This window comes from Myotis daubentonii, chromosome 20, assembly GCF_963259705.1.
Source record: "Myotis daubentonii chromosome 20, mMyoDau2.1, whole genome shotgun sequence".
NCBI lineage: Eukaryota > Metazoa > Chordata > Mammalia > Chiroptera > Vespertilionidae > Myotis > Myotis daubentonii.
In genome coordinates, this window is record NC_081859.1 from 11552132 (window position 1) to 11576485 (window position 24354).

Below are 24354 nucleotides of genomic sequence, written 5' to 3' on the forward strand. Positions count from 1 at the left end.
CATGCCTGGGCTGCCTGACAAAGCCACTGCCAGTCTCCCTCAGAGAGAGCAGGCGCCTGCAGCCCTGTTCGCAGAGGGTCACACGGAGAAACACCACGCGCGTACAGAAAGCTAATAGACACCACTCCAAATTAAGCCACCTCGAGCTGTTTCCTTTTTTCCAGGGAAGAGAACATTGCTTTCAGAGCCGCTAACGTTGCCTTGAACAGCCTGCGGGAGAACAAGGAGAGACTCGCTGACCTGGAGTCTCCTTGGTAGGGGCGGGGTGGACAAGGCCGGTCAGTGCTGGGGAGGAAACGGAAACCAAGGAGGACGGCTCCCCCCTTTTCAGTTGCAAACTGGAGGTCAGGCACCTGAGAGCACCCCTGATGTCCCTGAAAGCCCGAGAGGATGGACCGAGAGCGGCCACCAAGGAGAAACCGTCATGACTGGACGTCGGCGACGGGGATGGGTGGACGGGCGGAACCGTCGTTGCCATCAGGCGTCTTTAGAGCAAGTCGTTTGAATCAACGCAGACCACACTGGTGTCTAATTTTAACTGCTATTGAAGTGCACTCTGTGCTGGCAACGGTGTCAGGTGTCCTCATGAATGTTGTCACTAAGCCTCTGCCTCACACAGGGCAGAGGCCGAGGTTAGGCTGTTTTTGGTCGGCAGCGAGCAGAGAGGACACGTCTCCCGGCTGCAGAAGGGGAGGCCGCACCCCGATGTGGGCATCGGGTCCGTGAAGACACACAGCGGTGGCTCTGCAGAGACGCCCCACGCAGAAGGCAATGCAGGCGGAAGCGACCGGGGGGAAAGGCTCCGGGGTGCAGCCAGGCTCATTATTCCGCTCGTGTGAAGACGCTCATTTTGAATTGGAACGTTACAGAAGCACCGTGTTAGAGATCCTTTCGTTTTGCGCAGTGAAGCGTGCAGCCTGTGGACTTAGTGTGGCTGAGACAGGAGCGGAGAGAAAGTACTCAGGAGACCCGGCCGGCGTGGCTCCGTGGTTAAGCGTCAACCTATGAACCAGGAGATCAGGGTTTGATTCCCGGTCACGGCACGTGCCCGGGTTGTGGGCTCGATCCCCAGTGTGGGGCGTGCAGGAGGCAGTCGATCCACGATTCTCTCTCATCACTGATGTTTCTATCTCCCTTTTCCTCTGTGAAATCAATAAAAATCTATTTTAAAAAAATATAAAAGAAAGTACTCGGGAGAAAGCAGATCCCAGGAAGGACCCAAGCTCAGGAAGGCTCTCTGAACAGGCAACATGGGCGCCCGATGACCCTGTGACCTGCCCAGACCAGCATCTCCGAGGCAGGGCAACCCCTTTACGCGCTGAGGATTACATCGCTCTGCCCCCATGAACTGCACTCGGCCTACCCTTTTCCAGAGACACTGCAAACACTGAGATATCGGCCACACCGTCTACACCTGCTTCTGGGAAGCCAGGACCCCTGCACCTACCGTTCCCTTACTCTGCCCTCCGCAGCTTTCTTTTTTTTTAAATATATTTTATTGATTTTTTACAGAGAGGAAGGGAGAGGGATAGAGAGTTAGAAACATCGACGAGAGGGAAACATCAATCAGCTGCCTCCTGCACACCCCCTACTGGGGATGTGCCCGAAACCAAGGCACATGCCCTTGGCCGGAATCGAACCTGGGGCCCTTGAGTCCGCAGGCCAACGCTCTATCCACTGAGCCAAACCGGTTAGGGCCCTCCGCAGTTTCTTGTTTCTCAGCCCACGTGGATCCCCAGTATCCACTCCAGAGAAAGACCCCATGTTTCATTCTGTCAATCAAGCTCTGAAACGGGCATTCTTTTTTTTTTTTTTAACTTTCTTTAAAATACGTTTTTATTGATTACAGAGAGAAGGGGAGAGAAATAGAAACATCAATGACGAGCAAGAATCACTGATCGGCTGCCTCCTGCACACCCCTTACTGGAGAGCCCTCAACTCAGGCACGTGCCCTGACCTGTGACCTCCTAGTTCATAGGTTGAGGCTCAACCACTGAGCCACACCAGCTGGGCTGAAACAGGCATCCTTGTACCCAACCATGAAAAAGAGGAAATATTCCTAAATCTCAGGTCAGGTGCCTAGACAGCTACCCAAAGGTCCTGAGACAGGGAAGTGGACAACTAGAAACCCACGAACCTGAGTGCGTTCAGCAAACAACCTGGGTCCTTCCCAGTGAGTCCCACTCCCGCCCTTCCCTCACTGCACCGTCTAACAAGCCGCAGGCTTTATGGAGTTTGCCGGCCTTTTCTGGTCCCAAACGTATGAACCTCAAACCCTGATACAAGGTCACCTTCTTTCTACCTCATTAGGTTCCCAAATACTTTAAGAAACACTCCATCAACTACACTCTCATCTTCTTTCCTGCTGATTTATTCTAGCATTTCACGACACACACACACACACACACACACACACACACACACACACACACACGGTTGGATCAGATATAGGACAAGAACACTAACCATCTCATCATACTTTGCATTCATTAGTCCCCGTCTGGAACACTGTGTTCAGTCCAGATTGTTAACTGATAATATTAAGAAACTGGAGAATAACAGAGAGTTCAGGAACGGCCCCTTGAGGACCTGCCGAAGCAACTAGAAAGGTTGGGCTAGAACAGAGACCCGCTTACTTAGATCTTCCCACTGTTACTAGTCCTTAGTAATCTGTAGCAAACTGACAGGCTGATTCGAACGGTTCTGAATCATTTGATAGCAAATGTGTGCCCTGGTAGCCTACAGATAGGTAGTCAGTTCCCTGTGTGCTTTAAAAGGGAGGTTGTAGTGGAAGCTATACATTTTCCACAGCTGGAAATATGAGTTGTTTTGGAGAGAAGGTTTGACTAGGACATTGAAGATTTCCAATCACATGACACGTCAGATGGGCTGATACTGTGAGATAACGCCTCTTTATCAGCCACGCACTGGGGGCCTCCCCCGGGACTGCTTTCCATATGCAGCCCAGCCTCTCTTTGCATAGAGGCGTCTATAAGCACAGGCCCTCCCTGCAGAGACCAGAGCCCCCAAAGGGAGCAGAGGCAGAAAGGCTCTTCCATGCCTGGAAAAATAAAATGCTGGCTGTCTCCTGGCATTTCAGAGCCTAATCTCAAAAGGATCATGCGAAGAGGAAATAGAGTTTAGCATGGCAGACCGCTCTGCAGGGTACACTTGTAAGTATGAGATTCTCTAACGTGGTTGATGGATACAACACTATTAGCTTGATATCAATGACTAGTGGATTTTTACTTCAACCGCAGGGCTGTGAGAAATGTTAGCAGGTTTCGTCTAAGGAAAACAGACTAGTGAACACGTATGTTGTCCTGGCCTAGGCTTTCTATACCTAAAACAAAACAAAACAAATAATATTTTTTTAAAAAAACACACAAAAAAACCCTTACAGTCACACATGTGCAAATGAAGCTTCTCAATTGGGCAGTAAGGGAATATTACAGTTTTAGAGGAGGGTGGGTGTGATCTTTCATTTTATGGGGGTTTTGTGTGTATATGTGTATGTAGGTTTTGATAAAGACATACAGTCAGATATTTCAGACTTGTTTGTTTTGAAAATCATGCATTTATCAAATTAGTTCCATAATTTAATTAGTTGTATTGATCCCAGGTTGAAAGGTTTATAGGAAGCATTGTTGACCTCGATTTTACAGAATTTCTTCATTCCTTAATGTTGTGCCTAAGCACAAGTACACCCAAATTACTTGCTTTTTAAAAGGCAAGAATTTTGTGTGCCGTGGCAAACAAAACCTCACAAAAATGGTAAATTGCTCTAGGCTTTTCTAAATTTTATGTGGCATGCTACATCATAATATAAACACACTTAAATACAGATACTGCAGAAAGGATTAATCAATTGCCTATCAGGATGGAAAATTTTAAATATGTGAAAAGGCTCAATGTAAGAAAATTCATTTATATTTTTCATATTGCTTTGAGAAAGATTCCATTTAAATACTGGGGGGTGGGGGGGGACTAGAGTCTATTACTGGCATGATACATATCCAACTCAATTCATTGTCTATGCATTTATCCCACTCTAAGAATTAAATTCTATAGATGAAATGTATGCTTTCTTTAAAATAATCAGGAGGAAACACTGAGAAAAAAATCATTATGGAGACCTAAACTAGTTCTAAATACAGTTACATTCTAAAAATGCACACTAGTTTTACCAAGAGAATGCTGAAAAATAAAAAAAGATGGGCAAATTAATGCATGATGTTAACCTTCGATGAACAAAACATATTTAAAGAATAAGGGATGGAACATACATACTGCAAGTATAGTAATTTTTATAACTACCCATAAAATAAATTTCTAGATAAGGAATTAAATCACAAGTAGGGATAACCATCCAATACTTACAAAGTGAATAAACTATTGACTTTTTACTGAAAATGTAAGGCGGGGTATTTATAGAAATCTCCGCCAAAAATGCATTCTCCAGGAAGCACACAATAACCTTTTCTGCTTTTGTTTGGTTTTGCCACTATTTTATTTTTAGGTCCATGGAATTTTCCCACAAATCATACCACCACCATGAGAGAAAAATGATCACTGTTGACTCAAAGCTTGGTGAGTTCATCCATTTTAAATCAATTCTGTATCTTATCAGCTCAACCATCTTTTCACAAGGAACACTCTCTTTTTGCAAAAACAAAACCCTTAGTTCAATGGAATATTTGAGGCTAATTTGTATTTTTACTAATGAATGACCACATATGCTTTAATTCCAAGGGTATAATTTAACTGAAGATGGTCTTAATTGGATTTGATGACAAACCAAACAAATTTGAGTTTATCAATGGAACATATTAATCAAATTCTACTCCTAAAGAACGTCTTTATAGAGGGGACACCTCACGTCATCATCCGCAAGAGGACGCTCTGGCCGGGCTGTCCTCTCATCCTTTGGCCCAAGTTCTTCTGAGCACACAAGCCCCCTTGGTAGTTCCATCCCTTCGGCAGGACTCACGCACCCCCAAGTGCCTGAACCCCCGGAGCACACCCAGTTCATTCTAAAGCTCGAACTCCCGCCACTAACATAGTATGTGAACAACAGAAATGTAGGAACAGGGTGACGGAGGAAAGTGGCAATGAGCAGGGCAGGGAGGAGGCTGACACGCTGAAGGAGTGAGCGCCACCGGGGAAAGCGTAGGAGGGTCTCAGTAGAAATTTAAAAAGAGGAAGAAGTGCAGTCTGACAATGTGTTTCCTGTGCATACACATGCACACATGCACACGCACACGCACACAAAAAGCTTAGGAACTATTTCCTGAATGAGAGGGAGTGCAGGAAGCTGAATGAACATCAGATTAACTGGAACAGACAGTTACTGCACGTGCTTTCTAGTCTTTACAGTTCCACTTGGGAAAGGGAAAGGGGAAATGGGGAAATTTTTATTGCTATGCCCACGATCGCACAGCTAAGAGCCTGAACTCAGGCTTAGCATCAGGGTCCAGAATTATCTTAATATACTCTGTCACATCTCGGGAGCTGTGGGGACCCCTAAATTCTGGTGCATTTGGAAATTACTCTCTTGTTGTTAATCCTCACCTGGGGATATTTTTCCATTGATTTTTAGAGAGAGTGGAAGGGAGGGGGGGGAGGGGGAAGGGGAAGGGAGGGGGAGAACAACAATGAAAGAGAGACACATCAATTGGTTGTCTCCTGCGCACACCTGACTGGGGCTAGGGATGAGCCTGCAACCGAGGTACGTGCCCTTGGCTGGAAATGAACCCGCAACCCTTCAGTCCACAGGCCGAGGCTCTATCCACTGAGCCAAACCGGCCAGGGTTGAACATGGCTTTACCTTTGCTGTGTTTCTGACCTGAGTGGGCGTCGCCTACTAAGACTGTCCTGCCTTTGCTAAGCAATTCCGTTAAAGCCATAAAAGAGACCATAACTTGTAAATAGGCATGGATTTCAGGTACAGAGATCACGGATGTGCACACACAGCGGCAGTAGATACAGAGACAGCGAGGTGTAAGACCGATGGTCACAGGTGGTCCATAGGCAGGGGCGGAGGCAAGGCCCAGGAGAGGGCAGGGATGATGGGTCCACTGACAGGAAAGGCATCGAAAGAGGAAGCTCTTGGCCACCCTCCTACTTAGAAGATAAGCAGCAAGCGTTTGGGGAATCGGCCTCTTGGAGGTGACCACAGAGATGAGGAATCTTTTATAGATATATAATTATTATTATTGTTGATTTCAAAGAAGGGAAAAGGAGAGCTAGAAACATCAATGATGAGAGAGAGAGTCATTGATTGGCTGCCTCCTGCACACCCCCCACTGGGGATCGAGCCCTTTGACGGACAGGTGGGCCAGAGGAGTCCTAAAGTCACAATTCAAAGCATGTGTGTTCCCCTAAAATAGTTATGAGATGAGTCCTTTTATTCTCCTGTCATCCTCGCCCCTGACCAGTGACGGTAGCCCATTAACTTCAAACGTGCTATCTCTGTGTGCTCTTTAGAAATGCACTCTTAACATGTAATTATTCTAAATGACTAAATTATACTCAGTGGATGCTGTATTTCTTCAGAAAAATGAGCAGGCGGACTTGCTGGGTGTGTACGATGTGCAGAGACGCGTCGAAGAGGCCCCCTTCAAAGTAAGTAAGCCGTTACGTTCGATGGCCATGCTAAAGCATTTCACCGGGGGTCTGTGCCTTCAACTGCTCTCTTAGCACAGTTTGCTCAGAAAGTAAAACCCGCATTCACGCACGAGTGATTCCCCCAGAGGACCAATCACCTATCACACAAGGTCCCGTTTTCGTTATTCGTGGTTCATACTTGAGAATTCGGCAAGTTAGATGTTTTCAGGGAGTCCGTTATGAGTAAACATTCTTAGATTTTTTTTTTTAAGTTTTATAGTATCTTAAAATGAAGTTATTCGTTCCAAAATGTTCCTGGCTCAAATCCTCCACCTGCAGAGTTCTGAAAATCTTCATCCCCAGGTGGAAGAGGGGAGAATAGGAGTGAAACCAAATGCTTACTACGCTCCCAAGTCTGCTTGACTTTGGGGGTGTGTGGCGGGGGGTGGAACTGTGACCGGATCAACATGGTAAGTGTAAGGCCTGAGAAAGGTAGCAAACCATGTCATTGGATCTGCTCAGCTCAGAGAAGGCCTGGGTGGAGGGTCCCTGTTGGGCTAACTGTGAGTGCCTAACCCAGCCCACGTGGAGACCTCGGTTCTGGCCACGGCTCCCGGCATGCATGCTCATGCCCCGAAGCAGCAAAATGCCCCAAAATGTTTGCAAGCTGTCATGTGTGGGCGGAGGAGGCAGGAAGACTCCAAGCTCGGGGAGTCACAAGACCAGGTGTGGCTGCTGCACTGACAGGCACAGTCAGCCTATCTGTCCAGAAGAAAGGGGGCAGGAGGGACACAAAAGAGGAGAACTTTTCTTTAAAAATCTGAGTGAGTGCTCTAGCCGGTTTGCTCAGTGGTCAGAACACTGACCCCTAGACTGAAGGGCCACAGGTTCGATTCCGGTCAAGGGCACGTGCCTCAGTTGCAGGCTCCATCCCTGGCCCTGGTCGGGGAACCAGTCGATGTGTCTCTCTCACACTGATGTCTCTCTCTCTCTCTCTCTCTCTCTCTCTCTCTCTCTCTCTCTCTCTCTCATCCTCCCTCCCTCCCTCCCTCCTTCCCACTCTCTCTAAAAAATCAATGGGGGAAAATATCCTTGGGTGAGGATTTAAAAATCAGGGTGGGTGAAAGGGGCAAAGCCCAGATGGCCGTGGGACAGGGCAGAACTTGTGAGATACTAAGAAAAACTTACAAGCCCCCCCCCCAAAAAAATGGGTTGAAACCAAAAAGAGACGTCATTCCACAGTTTTATCCCCAACCATAACGTCTGCAACTATAGCCTCCTATCCCCATAAATCTCAGGAATCTGAGAGGCCGAAGACTTCTTCGGTCCAACCATTAGCAACACCAAATTTTAAGCTAAACCGTGACCGTGATGGCGGGTGAGCCCATGCTGTAGGTCTCATTCCCTCCTCAGTGAGGGGGACGGGAGAACGGGGAGAAGGCAGCACACCCAGCCCAGCGCTGGCCCGCCTCACCGGGCTGGCAGGGTTGTTTTAGGCAACTGCTTCTCCCAAGTTCTAATAAGAGAAAAGAACAGTGAGTCAGATACCATTTCATGGAAAGGTGGCTTTTAAAGCAATCTTCACAGCGGTGCACTGCTAAGCCTCCGTGCTGATGCAAACAGTCCATCTAATACCGGCAAGAGGCGCCTAAAATTTTAGAAAACAAAATATATTTGACCTTTTTTTTTAAGGACTCCCAATAGTTTTCCATGTTCTAGGTTATTTTTTAACCTCTTTACCTAATCTCCCTTCAGAGTATCAGGTACCTGCTAATGCCAGTGGCTGTTCCATCAGTACTCATTACGGGGCTAACGGGGCCAGAATTAGTCCGGGGGACAGTGGGAGCTTGTGTCCACAGCTGTCTTTCGGGAGATGCAGCTACTAAAAACGGGGACCTTAGGAATGGGTCATAAGCTCAATGGCGATGAGCACACTGAGTATTTTAACAGCGGGAAACTAAGATGATTAATGTGGAAGCATTGCCAATTCACCTGGAAAGCCCCCCAAAACGAACAGAAATAAAGCCTTCAAAAGTCAGCATCTTTCACGGACACTTTCTAAATGGTACACGGGTTTTTTTTAAATACTGTTTAAGTGAAATGTAACTTGACATGTTATTCGCAGCAATAAAATTAAACCCCTCAACATGTAAAAATTATAGCAAATAATAGACAATATATCTATACATAACTTTATTATATGAATGCAATCCAATAGGGTATGTGGATAAACTAAGATTCTATTAGATAAGCAGGCAAGCACGTTGCTGCATACAATGCCTAACCCTTTACAAGCACTTTGGCAATTTGTACTGAGACCCTAAAAAAGGTGCACCTTTTGGCCCACTGGATCCCACTTCTGCTAATGTCTTAAGGCAGTGGTTCTCAACCTTCTGGCCCTTTAAATACAGTTCCTCATGTTGTGACCCCCAACCATAAAATTATTTTCGTTGCTATTTCATCACTGTCATGTTGCTACTGTTATGAATCGTCATGTAATTATCTGATATGCAGGATGGTCTTAGGCGACCCCTGTGAAAGGGTCGTTCGACCGCCAAAGGGGTCGCAACCCACAGGTTGAGAACCGCTGTAAGGAGTTACTCTACCTGTGAGGACGTGGCAAGCCTTTCTCACAGCTGGGCCACGGTGGGTTTTAAGGGTGAAAGTGGGAAATCATCAAACTGCTCACTGGAAATAATTATGTAAACTATGAAATGCCCCTTGTAGAATACTCCTTAATCATGATAAATGGTAGGGAATATAAAAGATTATAAATTACAACACTACAAATGGTTATTAAGACAACTGTGAAGACATATAAAAAGGTCATTATAAATATATATATCTATAATAATAAAAGGGCAATATGCTAATTAGACTGGGCATCATTCTGGATATCCTTCTGGATGAAGCCAGGGTCCCGGGGGCCAGAGGGAAGCCGGTGCCGGCAGCCGGGGGGAAGGAAGGCCTACTCTTGCACAAATTTTATGCATCAGGCCTACCTCTCTCTCTCTCTCTCTCTCTATATATATATATATATATATAGTGTGCCAAAAAATGTATACACACTTTTTTCTGTTAGCCCAATTGATGTTTCTTTCTTTTCAGATTTAACCCATTGGAATTAATAATTATTCAAAGTGTGTATTCATTTTTGGCACACCCTATATATATAAGGAAACACACACACACACACACACATACACATAAGGTGTACACAAACACAAACACACAAGCAGAGTATGATTACTTCTTGGTTAAAAACACACACACAACAAAAAGACTAAAAAGAAATAAATCAAAATATTGATAGTGGTAATTTGGGAACAGGGATCTTACAGGACTACTACAAGCCCAATACACAATTTCGTGCAAGAGTAGGCCTTCCTTCCCCCGGCAGCCAGCACCGGCTTCCCTCTGCACCCGGGACCTGGGCTTCCCTCACAACCCCAGTTTCATCTGGAAGGTCATCCGGAAGGACGTCTGGAAGGACGTCCAGTCTAATTAGCATCATATTATACTTTTATTATTATACATAATTCTTTATCATTTTAAAAATGTATTTCATCACATTTTCAACTTCATAATACCTTTATAATTCTTACAACTTTAAGCGTTTTAGGAAGTAAAAATGAAATGGAAAAGATCACAGGAAGGTAAAACTCCCATCCAAAACCTCACACAGGTGCCATGTGATTATATTTTGGTGTTACTTTCAAGATACAGTGGGGCCTTGACTTACGAGTTTAATTCGTTCCATGACAGAGCTCGTAACTCCAATTACTCGTATGTCAAATCAACAGTGAACGAGTGAGACACGTGATGCTGTGGCATTCACTCTGACGTTCGCTGCGCCAACTAGCGGTGGGGTATCTGAAGCTGGCTCATAACCCGAATTTTAGCTCACAACTCAAAGCAAAAAATCAGCCGAGAGACGGCTCGTATCTCGAAAAACTCGTTAGTCGGGACACTCGTAAGTCAAGGCCCCACTGTAGTATCAAACCTTGAGAATATTTTAGTGCAATGAGCACCTCTTGCTTCTTTTCAAAGCCTTACTTCGGAGGAAGTGTCACAGTGGGCCCAGTCTTTTGAGAAGCTGATGGCGACAAAATGTGAGTATCATGTCTATGTCATCTTGGAATAATCAGTCGGTTTCATTCTTAGGGGGAAGGGGACCCTGGATGATGACTGTAGACCCTCTTCTCCCCGCCTTCTACGTGGCAACAGCCACAGTTAAAAAAGGAAACCCTGAAAATAGTCCGTCCTGTCAACCACCATGATTTCCTTGGGCGTTAATTACAACAAGATTAGTCACTGTGAATATTTATTCCTCACAAGTCAGTGTGTAAAATCCCTTGGAAAATATGCTTAAATAGTAACATGCTGAAATACGCTGCCTCACCATCGCCGGCTAAAGTTAGAAAATTTTTTTTAATTAACAACTTGCTTTTCTTCGTGCCTTCAAACATGGGAATACATTTGAGTCGTGATGTGCTAAAACGCCTCAGAGCTCATTTCTTCACTGGATCAGTGCCTCAGTGAAGTGAGCCTTATACGGTTCTATATAGGTCTCAGCATTCAGAGGGCATAAATGCAAGATAACAGCAGTGGATAGGAGGGCGATAAAGTCATGGGCTCAAGGCAAGAAATACGAAGGAGTACATGCACCCATGTGGGCAGTCAGTGCTTTTGGGGTACCTCATAGCAATGTCAACTGTCCATTCTGTGCAGGAATCCTAGGGATTGGGTGTGAAAACTGGTCTCATAAAGAAAAACCTCCACAATGAATTAAGCAGAAAGTACCCCGAGAGATTTTCAAGTCTGCAGATGACAGGAAATACTCCAAGCTTCCAAACATCAAAGTTTTTCGGGAAGAACTGTCTTCAAATGAACATAGAAGTCGTAATAAGTTTTTAAATGAATCCTGAAAAAAAAAAATAGTCTGAGCTATTAGTCATCTCTTCACAAAAAATATATGAGGATTACTGAAGACTTTTCCTGGAATGATGGTGAACCAAAACACCAAACAGGGCCCAAAAATACCATCACGGTGCTAGGTGTCCACCAAGAAGAAAAATGGGGGGGGAATCCTAGGGGTATTTCTGATGGCTAAGCCCAGTAGGACTAGGAAAGACACGAAAATATGCTTTGAAATGACAAGGAGGCCAACCATCCCGGAAAACCCAAGGGTTCCTCATACTGGAAACGTCAAGACTGACAAATAATCCAAATCCAAATCTATAACGTCAGGCAGAAAGACAGAAAGAAGGTTCCTACATATACTGATTAACCAAAATCTCCCAAGATGAGAATAGAGGTCGCCCACTGATATCTGAGCAAAGTGTGTTTAATAGAAACAAAAAGAAGTTTAGTAAAGCTATAAGGCACGCCCTTGGATGACTCATCCAGCCGGCCCTGTGTCCGGCAGACCCGCCAGGCCCCCGGGGACACTGGGGTGAACAAGGCCAAGGTCACTGTGCTCAGCTCCTGGGCTCCCCCTAGAGGGAGGAGACAGACAACCAAGCAAATGAGCTAAGTAATTAATTCCAGAAAGTGGCCAGCGCCTTGGACAAAGTAAAGCCAGGCCACAGGACAAAGAAAGGCGGGCAGAAGAGGGCAATCCAGCTGGAGGAGTAGAGAACTGTCAGGAGAGACAAAATGTGAGCTAAGCGCTGAATGAGGAGAAGCAGCCGGCCACGCTGGGGCCTGGGCCAGAGGCCGAGCAGCGGAGAACCCAGATCCAAAAGCCCCCGAGCTGTCAGTGAGGTGAGTGTCTTGGAATAACCTGCCTGCGGGAGCCTGGGGCCTTCTAGGCAACAGGAATGACCTTAGAGCCGTGGTCAGCAAACTGCGGCTCTCGAGCCACATGTGGCTCTTTGGCCCCTTGAGTGTGGCTCTTCCTAAGCCTTAGGAGTACCCTAGTTAAGTTAATAATGTACCTACCTATATAGTGTAAGTTTAAAAAATTTGGCTCTCAAAAGAAATATCAATCGTTGTACTGTTGATGTTTGGCTCTGTGGACTAATGAGTTTGCCGACCAGACGGTCCCCTTTCCCCCTTTCTCAGTTATCACAGCCCCTGCAGACAGCCGTGGCCATCCTAGGCTGACACGTGTAGGATCGTCACACTGCCGGGTGCTGTTCACGCCAGGGGACAGCCTCGGCTGGCCTGGGCACCTTCCTCCTTATGGTGGACATTCAGCGTCACTGAGAGACACTGGTCCCCTCATGTGCATCCGGATGCGGAGGCAGAGCCCCCTCCCGGCTCCCTTCCCCTGGGGAGAGATCGTGCTGCTGCGGTGTTGATTGGCAGCTCCCCGCTCATCCCTGCTGTTGCCATGGTTTCCTCCCCCAACCCTCCAATTACCCACAGCCCTGCCTCAGCTTTTCCCACTTAGCACCTTCATCTTCACTCATTTCTCATGCTCTCTGTCAATGTGAACAAAACAATGGAGACACCACCGTTCCATGAGTACATTTTTTTTTTTTTTTGGTCTCTCAGAAAACCAACAAGTAACCGTGTGCCAAGTATAATAATCCTCTGGTCTTTGGTGCTTTTCCTGGATGCTGAATAATTAGGCTCTGCTTCACTTTTCAAAACCTATGCGAGTCATTTTAGAAGATAGAAGCAGGAGGGACAAGGGGCCGGAATGACAGGCATTTATTCTCTGATTGCGTACCTGCAGTGTGTGGGCTCTGGGCACCTGCCCATGAAGAAACTGCAGTCCCAGTTCCCAGAGGGTGTGCACGTGAGGGTGTGCAGGCGAGGGTGTGCAGGCGAGGGTGTGCAGGCAAGGGTGTGCAGGTGAGGGTGTGCAGGTGAGGGGGAGCATGATGGATGTAAGCCAATAAGTACAGTAGACTGCGGTACAGAGTGAAATGTAATCAAAGTAAGTGTGTACTAGGTGCTCTGTGTCAACTGACAGGGACATGGCAAGTTCAGAGTAATTTTTCCAGAAAGTGAGATACCTCAGCGCCTTTAAAGGCATCTTAAGGAAATGATTAGAGATGCAAAGATTTGTGAACCAATATGTTCAATGTAGGATAATCTGTAACTTCACACATTGCAGACGGATCATGAGAATTCTCGCTTCATGTTACACGGTGTTTTACCGAGTCTCATAGTTCAAAAAGATACCAGCTTGTAAGAACATGTAATAAATAACTGCAAAATGCAATGGGTATTGAATTTTAAAGCGTGCCTGTAACATTTATGTAAAACTTCTTTGTACTGGTTCAATAGAACTGTATCTGGCCACTGGGTTAAGCTAGCAATAAGACTACTGGTCCGCAATGTGTTAAAATGGGGAAACAATCTACGTAGTCAATAACTGCGGTAAATCAGTAGATCAGAGCTTAGCTTTGCAACGGACTATTTTTTTTTGTCTTTTTTTTTTTTGCAGTAGACTATTAAAACTAAAAAGGAAAAAATGTTTGCCACATGATATTATATATTCAAGAGTGCTACAAAATTGCTTTCACAGTTTAATACCAATAGGTTGACTTGTGTGTGTATCTGTTTGTGTAAACAAATTAATACTAGTTAGGAATTAAATATGAACGAAGGTTTCATAGAATAGAAGGAAATAAAAAATTGCTAATGATGGTTATCTTTTAGAAGTTTTCTGTATTTAAAAACAACCCACAGTACTTTGAGCTACTTTTATCAAAAGAGAACAAAGAGACGTGAGGAGAAAAGGCCAGAAACGATTAATATCACAGAAGCCAACCCAGAGAATTTCAATAAAACAGACTTGCTATAAAAACATCACACAGAAGCTGGTAGCATTGTGGAATTCATTATCCCCGATGGTGCCAACGGAAAATAAAAGGGATTTAAAACTGCTTTAGACACATTTCTGACAGAAGACCGAGGCACAGGCCACCTTGAGGATTCAATGATGGGGTGAGCTTGACAGCCCAGCAGAAAACAGCCCTGGGAGAACAGAGGGGCCACTGTCCTGACTCAGCCCAGAGCAGTGTCAGGTCCCCCGCCGGCATCGAAGTCCCACCGTATGTCACCTCGCGTGTCATCGAAACACCCGTGTCAGCGACTGCTTTAAAAAGAACACGTGCCGAAACCGGTTTGGCTCAGTGGATAGAGCGTCGGCTTGCGGACTGAAAGGTCCCAGGTTCGATTCCGGTCAAGGGCATGTACCTGGGTTGCGGGCATATCCCCAGTGGGAGATGTGCAGGAGGCAGCTGATATATGTTTCTCTCTCATCGATGTTTCTAACTCTCTATCTCTCTCTCCCTTCCTCTCTGTAAAAAATCAATAAAATATATTTTAAAAAAAATACTGTGAGTGAGAATGTAGATCAGCACAGTCTTTAAAAAAAAAAAAAAAAAGAAAGAACACGCGAGAGGGTCCCCAAGCACCGCGGTGGTTTTCAAGAAAAAGGCATACACGGTGCGTGACATAGACCTCTTCTTCCCTCTTCTCAGTTTAATGGCCGGGTCCGTGCTGATGCCCATTCACTGTCTCGAGCAGCATCACCCACGGTCTCTTGAGCTTTGAAGGAAGAGTTTTGAAAAGGTCAGAGAGGGCTCCATGGCCGGACTTGGAAAAGGCTTGTAACTCACTTGTGTGAGTCAATAGAAACGCTAGGCTGAGCCATTCCCTGCTGACTTTAAGAATTACTCAGATTCCTGGAACACTTTTATACATTTGGGTTTTCAGCTGCTCACCGGGGTAACGTGTACACATTAATCTAATGAAGACGGGATTCTGTAGAACAGCGATGGCAAACCTTTTGAGCTCGGCATGTCAGCGTTTTGAAAAACCCTAACTTAACTCTGGTGCCATGTCACCTATAGAAATTTTTTGATATCTGCAACCATCGTAAAACAAAGACTTATATTTTTGATATTTATTTTATATATTTAAATGCCATTGAACAAAGAAAAATCAACCAAAAAAATGAGTTCGCGTGTCACCTCTGACACACGTGTCATAGGTTCGCCATCACTGCTGTAGAATATGCCGGAATCAGACCTGAAATATCAGACGGGTTCCTGTCCACGTCAGCTTTCACTAGGCTATCATACAGTCACACGCGCATTAGCATCCCAGTAATTGGCAGGCAGGTTCTGGGATGAACATCTCTAAACATTCTACTATACAATTAAGCTAAACACGAATATAAACGCCAATTTGGGATACAAAACCATTGGTTTCCAAATCCCCTCCCTACCCCCCCACTCATCCACTCAATCCATCCAAGTAGCTGTTTAAGTCTCATTCCAGGATCTGCAGATTTTATCTGGTATCTCATTTTTTCCCCCTCTTTCATAGCTCATTTCTCCATTTTAGAGTCCTTATTTCCCGTTCCTGATGAAACACTCAGTCAAAATTCCTCTGAGTACAAAACAGATCAAGTTGCTTTTTGTTTGTTAACATAGAACTCTGTTTCTTCCGATACACAGTGGAAATTATGGGCTCCCAGCTTCACATGTTAAGCCAGAAATGGTGTGCCTATCCATTCAGCTATTTCTTCACCAGGAGCACCACCTGCTATATCTGAGAGGAAGGGAGAGGGGGAGAGAGATAGAAGCATCAATGATGAGACAGAATCATTGTTCGGCTGCCTCCTGCACGCCCCCTACTGGGGATGGGGTCCACAACCCGGGCATGTGCCCTGACCGGGAATCGCACTGTGACCTTGTGGTTCATAGGTCGACACTCAACCACTGAGCCACGCCGGCTGGACCAGACTTTGTTTTTAAATGCATTATCTGTTTTTCAGAGTTGTTAATGACTTTGACCCCGGGAAATAAGTGATGTCTCCTTTGCTTTCAGATGGGCCGGTAGTCTACGCGGCATACCTGAAGCTGGAGCACAGCGACGAGAACATCCAGTTCTGGATGGCCTGTGAGACCTACAAGAAAATCGCCTCGCGATGGAGCAGAACTTCTCGGGCGAAGAAGCTTTACAAGATCTACATCCAGCCACAGTCCCCTAGAGAGGTACCCAGCCAACCGTGACCCTGAACGGCAGTTAGGGTGTTCATGTCTGCTGCCCAGGCACACAGAGGTGCCGGGCTCCTTACCTCCAAGGATGCTGTGAAGTCAGGGCTGTTCACCTCATTTTACAGATAAGAATCCTGAGAGTCAGAGAAATGCACTAACTTGCCCAGTGACACACAGAGCTAAAGGGGAGAAATCAGGATTCAAAGTGAGGTCAATGTAGCTCCCAGGCCTCTCCTTATTAAATGATTTTCATTCCCTAGTAGAGTGATTTACAAAGAAGAATTGTCTTTGCTAGAAGGAACTACGGCTACCATCAATAGGCACGTTGACATCCCCGGTGGTGCTGGGCAAAGTCTGTGCCTCCACAGCACCCCCGCTCACCTGAGTTTAAAACCAGCAAAGCCAGCAAACGCTCACATTGATATCACTTCCCATCATGCACCTCTGCCTGCAGAAAACAGAGTCATGAGGGAAAGAGACACACACTGAGGCTCCTCCTGGTGGGGAGACGAGGGGGAACGAGAATTCTGATCAGGGGGGAGGACGGTAGATGAGATTCCTCTCACCCAGGACAGCCCTACGTTGGAGGACCTGTTCCTCAAAGCTCTCGTCTGGAAAATACTTGGCTTACTGAAGTGACCACTTCTCTATTTCCCCACTTCTCTTCACCTTCTTCCCATTTCGGGGCACAGTCCATGAAATCAACATCCGTGCCTATTACGGAAGGCAAAGTTTAAAATAGCACCAACTTCCCTTTCTTCCTCAGGTAAACTTCCTTGTTTGTAGACTCCACCAACAAACCACTTGCACCCTCCCCAAGTAAGCAATGGTTTCTGCGATTTCCCGGTCTTTGGGGCGCGTGTTATTTTTATCTGGGATGTGGAGGTGGATGTTTACTTTTAAAGAAGCCAAGAGTTTACCTCCTATGTCTTTTGAGATACCAATGAAACATCAAACAAAATAACCCTAGTCCACTGAACAGGAGAGGGGGGGGGTTGCATTAAACCCTTGCATTATATTTTTATCTTTAATCCTGCCCACGGTTGCAATTTCACTTTTCAGATTAACATTGACAGTTCGACAAGAGAAACCATCATCAGGAATATTCAAGAACCCACTCCAACGTGCTTTGAAGAGGCTCAAAAAATCGTGTATACGCACATGGAGAGAGACTCATACCCCAGGTTTCTCAAGTCGGAGATGTACCAGCAACTTCTGAAGACTATTCAGCCCAATGACAATTCCTGACGACCACTCAGAAGCTTAAACTGAAGGCAGTCTATTGAAAGTGTTGGCTTTGTTCTTCTAACTTACACACACACACACAATGCAAAACAGAGTAGGAATAAAGTACAAGGAAAGGAACTACAAATTGAGTTCTCGTTCCCAAAGGGAAACAGATCTCTGAAGGGATGGACTGGAGAACTCTGATCACATGACTAATACAATTTACGGCATACCTAAGTAGTGCTCTGAAAAAGGACAATCTTTCTTCACAACGCCAATATTATTAACGTTTTTACTGTGGTCATCAACTGATGGAAGTATTCTTATTAATGAAATTTTGTCACAATGTACAGATTAGTCCTTCAAAGGCTGTAGCTATATAAGTTGTGTCTCTAGCACAGTGGGTCTCAACCTTCCTAATGCCGCGACCCTTTAATACAGTTCCTCATGTTGTGGTGACCCCCAACCATAAAATTATTTTCGTTGCTACTTCATCACTGTAATTTTGCTACTGTTATGAATCATAATGCAAATATCTGATAGGCAGGATGTATTTTCATTGTGACAAATTGAACATAATTAAAGCATAGTGATTCATCACAAAAACAATATGTAATTATATATGTACTTTCCCCTGTAAAAGGGTCGTTCGACCCCCAAAGGGGTCGCGACCCACAGGTTGAGAACCGCTGCTCTAGCAGAATGTAACATTTTGATAGAGTGCTCTTAATAATGTTAATTAATAGATAAACTTAGTACCCACAGTACAATCAATTGTGTTATGCCATGAGTGATACCAAAAAGATGCGTTCTTTCCCTGGCTGGTGTGGCTCAGTTGGTTGGGCATCGTCCTGTGCACCCACCGTAAGTTGCTGGTTCAATTCCTGGTCAGGGCACATACCCAGGTTATGGGCTCAATCCCTGGTAGGGTGAGTGCAGGAGGCAGCCAATCAATGTTTCTCTCTCACATTGATGTTTCTATTTTTCTGTCCCTGTCCCTTCCTCTCTCTCTCTAAAAAGCAATACAAATATTTTTTAAAGATGGATTCTTGAGAAATGTTTTGACCTGTAAAATTTTCCTACTATTATGCTCATAACTGAATTTCTATGTTGCGTATATCTTCTACATGTGAAAAATTCCTGATGATTCAAAGCTGTTAAAAATGTATTAATGTCTTCCTGTGGTTTTATTAGTATAAAAATTCGGTTCCTATACTTTCAGAAATTTTATTCTTCACAAAGTGAATTCATCATGGGCCTGATAATCAATAAATCCAAATATAAATTTAAAATTTATAAACATGTGGGGTGTTTTCAAAGACAATAAAGTTATTTTTCCACTAAAAGGTTTTTTAATCTGTCCTATCATAGCAGCTTAGAATTTGTCAGAAGATTCCAGAGGAAAGAACTCATGTCTGTTTCCATATATTCAGCACAAATCACAGGACAAATACTTCATACACATGAACAAATAGTCTATGCTTTTAATGAATAAAATACCTAGAAAATATATCAAGTCGTTTTTCCAAAAAATTAACTGCAGGAAAATCTGATTCAAGATCTTTTGAAATGTGTTTCTTGGGTCTCAAATTTGACTGCATTAGCATGACTATTATAAAATGCCTAGAAACCCATGCAATAGCACATGAAAAAAAATGAAATGGAATTCTTCTCCTGAAGCAGAGGATTATTCTAACACTGAATACATACTTGGGGGCTCATTTCTGAGAAAGAGAATTAGCTGTGCAAGAGAAAATTGTTGTTGAGCCCTGCTGGTATGGCTCAGTTAATTAACAGATAAACTTAGTACCCACAGTATAATCAATTGTGTTATGAGTGGTTATGAGTGGTTGAGCTTTGACGTATAAACCAGGATGAAATGGTTTGATTCCTGGTCAGGGCACTTGATCCCCATTAGGGGGCGTGCAGAAGGCAGCTGATCAATGATTTTCTCCCATCATTGATGTTTCTATCTTTTTCCCTCTTCCTTCTTCTCTCTGAAATCAATAAAAAAAAATATTTTTTAAAAAAACAAATAAATTTGGCCACTGATACAACTAATGAATGGAATTAGAATGACCAACTTGCTTTACTACTTATTTCTCCCCTTGTACTCCAATACAGGAAAAGTCCAGAATATTGTTTGGCTTCTGTGCTGAGCTTACCACCCAAATACAGACCCTCTGCTCGGCTCTCAGAGGGCCTTCGCCTCATGTTGGGTAAACAAGGTGCCAGGCAGTGGCGTGAAACAAAACTCTGTCGACTGAGGAACACAGCCATTGGATTGGTGCCTGTCCACCCACCCAATGTCCTTGTACCCTTGGTCCCAGGAAGCCTCAGTTTCCCCATCTGTGAAATAAGGAGGTGGGACTTGGGGTCTGTGTGAGTCACATGCAGCATGTGTTTTATCACATCCCATTGCTAATGCATTCATCATGTTCTTCCAGCTTAGATTCATTCTGAAGAGTAATTTCTCTGAAAATTGAGGTTATCGTGACAAAGTGGATAATGAAATTTCTGTTTTGCATTTGACACTGACTAAGAGAGTTCTGACATGCTTTCACTGAAAAACAGAGAATTTCAAGTGAAAGTGCTATCTGTTCAAGAATTCTACGTGGAAGGGTGAGCTTCAGGTCACTGATAGACAAACTGGTTTTCAATCATTCAAACTTAACAATACCCCGAGTCCTGTTTATTTTTCTTAGGATATTTTTTCATTAATAAATGCGTTATTCTAACAATTCAAAAATTGATATTTATCAAATGACTACAAGGATATATCCATATTAACACAGTTTTACATGATACTTGTTTATCCTTAGTACTTTGAGATTAATGCATTAAAAATATATTGTTAGTTTCCTAATATCAGAACCTGGACGTATTCATCACTCTCATCTATTTTTAGATACATATTTTCAAACTCTGGAGATGTACATGATAAGCCTTCATTGTCGCCACATAAAACTAGTCTTATCTTCAAAAGGAGACAGTGACGGAGATTTGCACAATTCGGACTCAAGTGGCTTGGCAGAGATGAACACTTTCCTATTTATAATTCATCAGTCACACCATCGCTTCATTGACTGCAAAAGGGGGCTCTACCCGTTTTGGAAGAAAGATAACAGGAAAGAAATACACAACGCTTTCTTCAAAGACATAATAGGGTGTGACGTGAAGGAAATCGTAAGATCCCTCCGCGCAAAAATATCTCCCTCCACGGGAGGACCTGAGTTTCCCACCGCTGGTCACAGTCGACAAACTCTCTGAACCCAAGTTCTAAGCAAGAAATGAGACACTCATGCCAACGCTTTACCTGTTGCTGAGCAGAAAGCGAGGCCCGGGGAAATGGAACGCGGGCACAGAGGGCGGCACAGGAAAATGAGCTGAGAGAACAATGATGTTAGGGTCACCCGCGGTCACCAGGTGCCACACAGGTATTTGTTTGATAAGGAGGCAAACTGCTTATTGAAATCTCCCCATGATGTTAACAGAAAGCCAAAAGGGAGGGGGGCCCCCCCGACCACTTTCCTCAGGATTTAAGAAGTAGGTTGGTGAAAAGGATTTGACACCAGTAGCATTTTCACATTTTAAGTGTATGGGCAGAACGCCTTCGGAAGAACAACTTACAAAGTCCTCGTAGTTCATGAAAATACTCATGTGCATTATTCCACTTGCGCCTGAAACTGCGCATGGTTAGCCCTGAGGCAAAGAGGCAGGGAGTGGTCAGATGCAATGAGTAGGGTGTTCGATGCTACATCCATCAGCCAGTCAGTGGTCCACCCTTAAGATTCAAGGACGGGAACCCAAACCTGGCCACGGGGGGGTCAGAGAGACTGCCCTGCAGATGCTACGTGAACTGAGTAAGCTGATGGACAGACCGCCCTTCCTGGCAGCTCCTAGAGCAGTGATGGCGAACCTTTTGACCTCGGTGTGTCAGCATTTTGAAAACCCTAACTTAACTCTGGTGCCGTGTCACATATAGAAATTTTTTGATCTTTGCAACCATAGTAAAACAAAGACTTATATTTTTGGTATTTATTTTATATATTTAAATGCCATTTAACAAAGAAAAATCAACCAAAAAAATGAGTTCGCGTGTCACCTCTGACACGCGTGTCATAGGTTCGCCATCACTGTCCTAGAAGGTCGTTTTTAAGAGGGGGCATGTGCCTTTAGCGAGTAATGGCTCTGAGTATCAACATGGATGAAGGCAGTAGTTAAAATATAAGAAAAATAAAGTGAAATGCTTTGGGGGAAACAGAAGAAGGAGCGAACTGAGGGGAGCAGCAGCCTCAGACGTCAGCCGCTAGACGGGAGGAAGGAGACCTGACTAGAGAAGCCCCGGGCAGAGCCCTAACATAGTAAACAAACCCCACTTAGGGTGACAAACACCTGCATTAGAGAGCTCCCACCCTTAATAAGGAAAGGAAACTTTGCAACGCCAGCCAGGGAGATGCCAGCTCTATAAACACACTTGGTTTGAAACGTATACTTTAAAAGGAATGGTTTACAGAAAGAGGTGGGAAAATCTGCTGGATACTGTGACTTCTAGACAGGATTATAGCCCCGTCTTGCTGCTTCCAATGAATAATGCATTTTGCTACGTTATTAGACACGCAGATGTGCTGGAACGGAGCTTTTTCTCACAGGCCTCTTGCTAGCGAGGACAATAAAAGACGGTGAAGGTAAATACAGTCTGTTCTTAGGCTGCAAGGCGGACTGGCAGCACCCCAGCTCCTTGGTGATTCGTGTGCAAGTTACTCCCCAAGCTACTCAGTCTAAAATCAAAGTATATTGATCTGCTAACCCAATAATAGCCATCCAGTGTGTAAACAAATAGAAATTATAGCTATCTTTGTAAGATCGGCATAAAAATAAATTTGTTGGTGTGCCCCAGAATTTAATGGGTGCCATGAGGTGAAAAGGGTGGAAAATCAATCGCTGATACAATTGACTGAGCGTTTACTATGTGCCGGGTCCTGGGCCAATCACTTCACGTGCATCATCTCCTTTAACTCTCACAACAACGTCATTTACATTTACCTATTACCTTTGTTACACAGCAGATAAAACTGAGACTTTACAAATGTTAAGTAATTCCTTCTAGGCCACAGAGCTAGAAGTGGAATGACTGGAACTTAGGTTTTTGTCTTGTTTTGTTTTTTAAATATATTTTTTATTGATTTCGGAGAGGAAGAAAGAGAAAGAGAGAAGTAGAAACATCAATGATGAGAAAGAATCAAGGATTGGCTGCCTCCTGCACACCCCACACTGGAGATCAAGCTTGCAACCCGGACATGTGCCCTGACCAGGAATCGAACCGTGACCTCCTGGTTCATAGGTCGACACTCAACCACTGAGCCACGCCGGCTGGGCTGGAGTTTAGTTTGTATCTTCTCTGCTAAATTTCTGCTTGTAGGAATCCACATCTACCACTTCCTCAGGCAGACAAAATTGTATTATCTGTTTCAGGACGTCATCGTTGTAGGAAAAGTATTCTTTTTCAATAACAAACCTCTAATCAAGTATCTGGATCACCCAAGAACAATGAGAAGGACACTCTGAAACAGGCCCCCTAATTAAGAAACAGATCAGGGGTGGGGAACCTTTTTCCTGCCAGGGACCATTTGGATATTTATCACATCATTCTCGGGCCACACAAAATTATCAGCTTAAACATTAGCCTGCTCTATTTGGTCAAACATTTAATGAATTCAGCCCTAACGCCTTGGCAGGGCCAGACCAAACGATTTCAAGGGCCTGTGGTCCCAGACATTTCCCACCCCTGAAGTAGATGATGTCAAAGTTGCTTCGTGGCTTTAATGAGTATAAATTTTCAGGGGGAAAAACTGAATCACATTAATATAACACATAATGAACCAGAACTCTACAATAAATAACAATAACTATTAGACAAGGATTTCTAAATATTTCATAAATATTAGACAAGTATTTCTAAATATAAGAGCTAATGATAACCCCCAAAGACAACCAGGCCGTTAAAGAGTACAACATGGAATGAAAGAATTATTGTCAAATAAATCACTGTAGGATTGGAGTTGGTGAAGCTATCTACACGTGAAGTTACGAAGTACTTTGAGTACAGTTCTATCTGTTCTTGGTTTACAGCTTCTGACAAAGAACTCTTACAAACAAGAAGAGCATGAAGTGCCTGAGGAATTTCAAATAGTTAGGGTGCCTAATAAAACATTTAAAAACGGATTCCTCCAAAAATGAATTCTTGATCTTCCTCCAAAACCCATCCCTCCCTAATTTTCCTCATCGATGGAAATAACCGTCGCTTCCTCCCAGGTCTCCCCTTTCCCCTTAGGTTTCACCTGCCTGAAATGTCTGCTCCTTCCTCTTTGCTTAAAAAATAAATAAATTCTTGTTCCTCCCTCAATATCCAGTTCAAATCTCACGCTGTTTTCCCAAAGTCCTCCGTGATCACCCCAGGGTAGAACACTCTCCTCTTCACCTCTGAATTCCCACAGCAACCATGACCAGTGCAACCCAAGGGCCATAAACATTTAGACTGGACCCTTATCAT

General features: G+C 44.3%; 1 protein-coding gene across 1 annotated transcript; it reads left to right on the forward strand.

Moving 5' to 3' along the window:
* Positions 1-3003: 3003 nt before the first annotated feature.
* RGS13 (regulator of G protein signaling 13) lies at positions 3004-19789 on the forward strand. The gene is made up of 6 exons (XM_059677348.1): positions 3004-3173; positions 4520-4590; positions 6556-6624; positions 10657-10718; positions 16405-16571; positions 17637-19789. The coding sequence occupies exons 3-6, from the start codon at positions 6560-6562 to the stop codon at positions 17820-17822; spliced, it is 480 nt and encodes a 159-aa protein (XP_059533331.1). The 5' UTR covers positions 3004-3173; positions 4520-4590; positions 6556-6559; the 3' UTR covers positions 17823-19789.
* The last annotated feature ends 4565 nt before the right edge of the window (positions 19790-24354 follow it).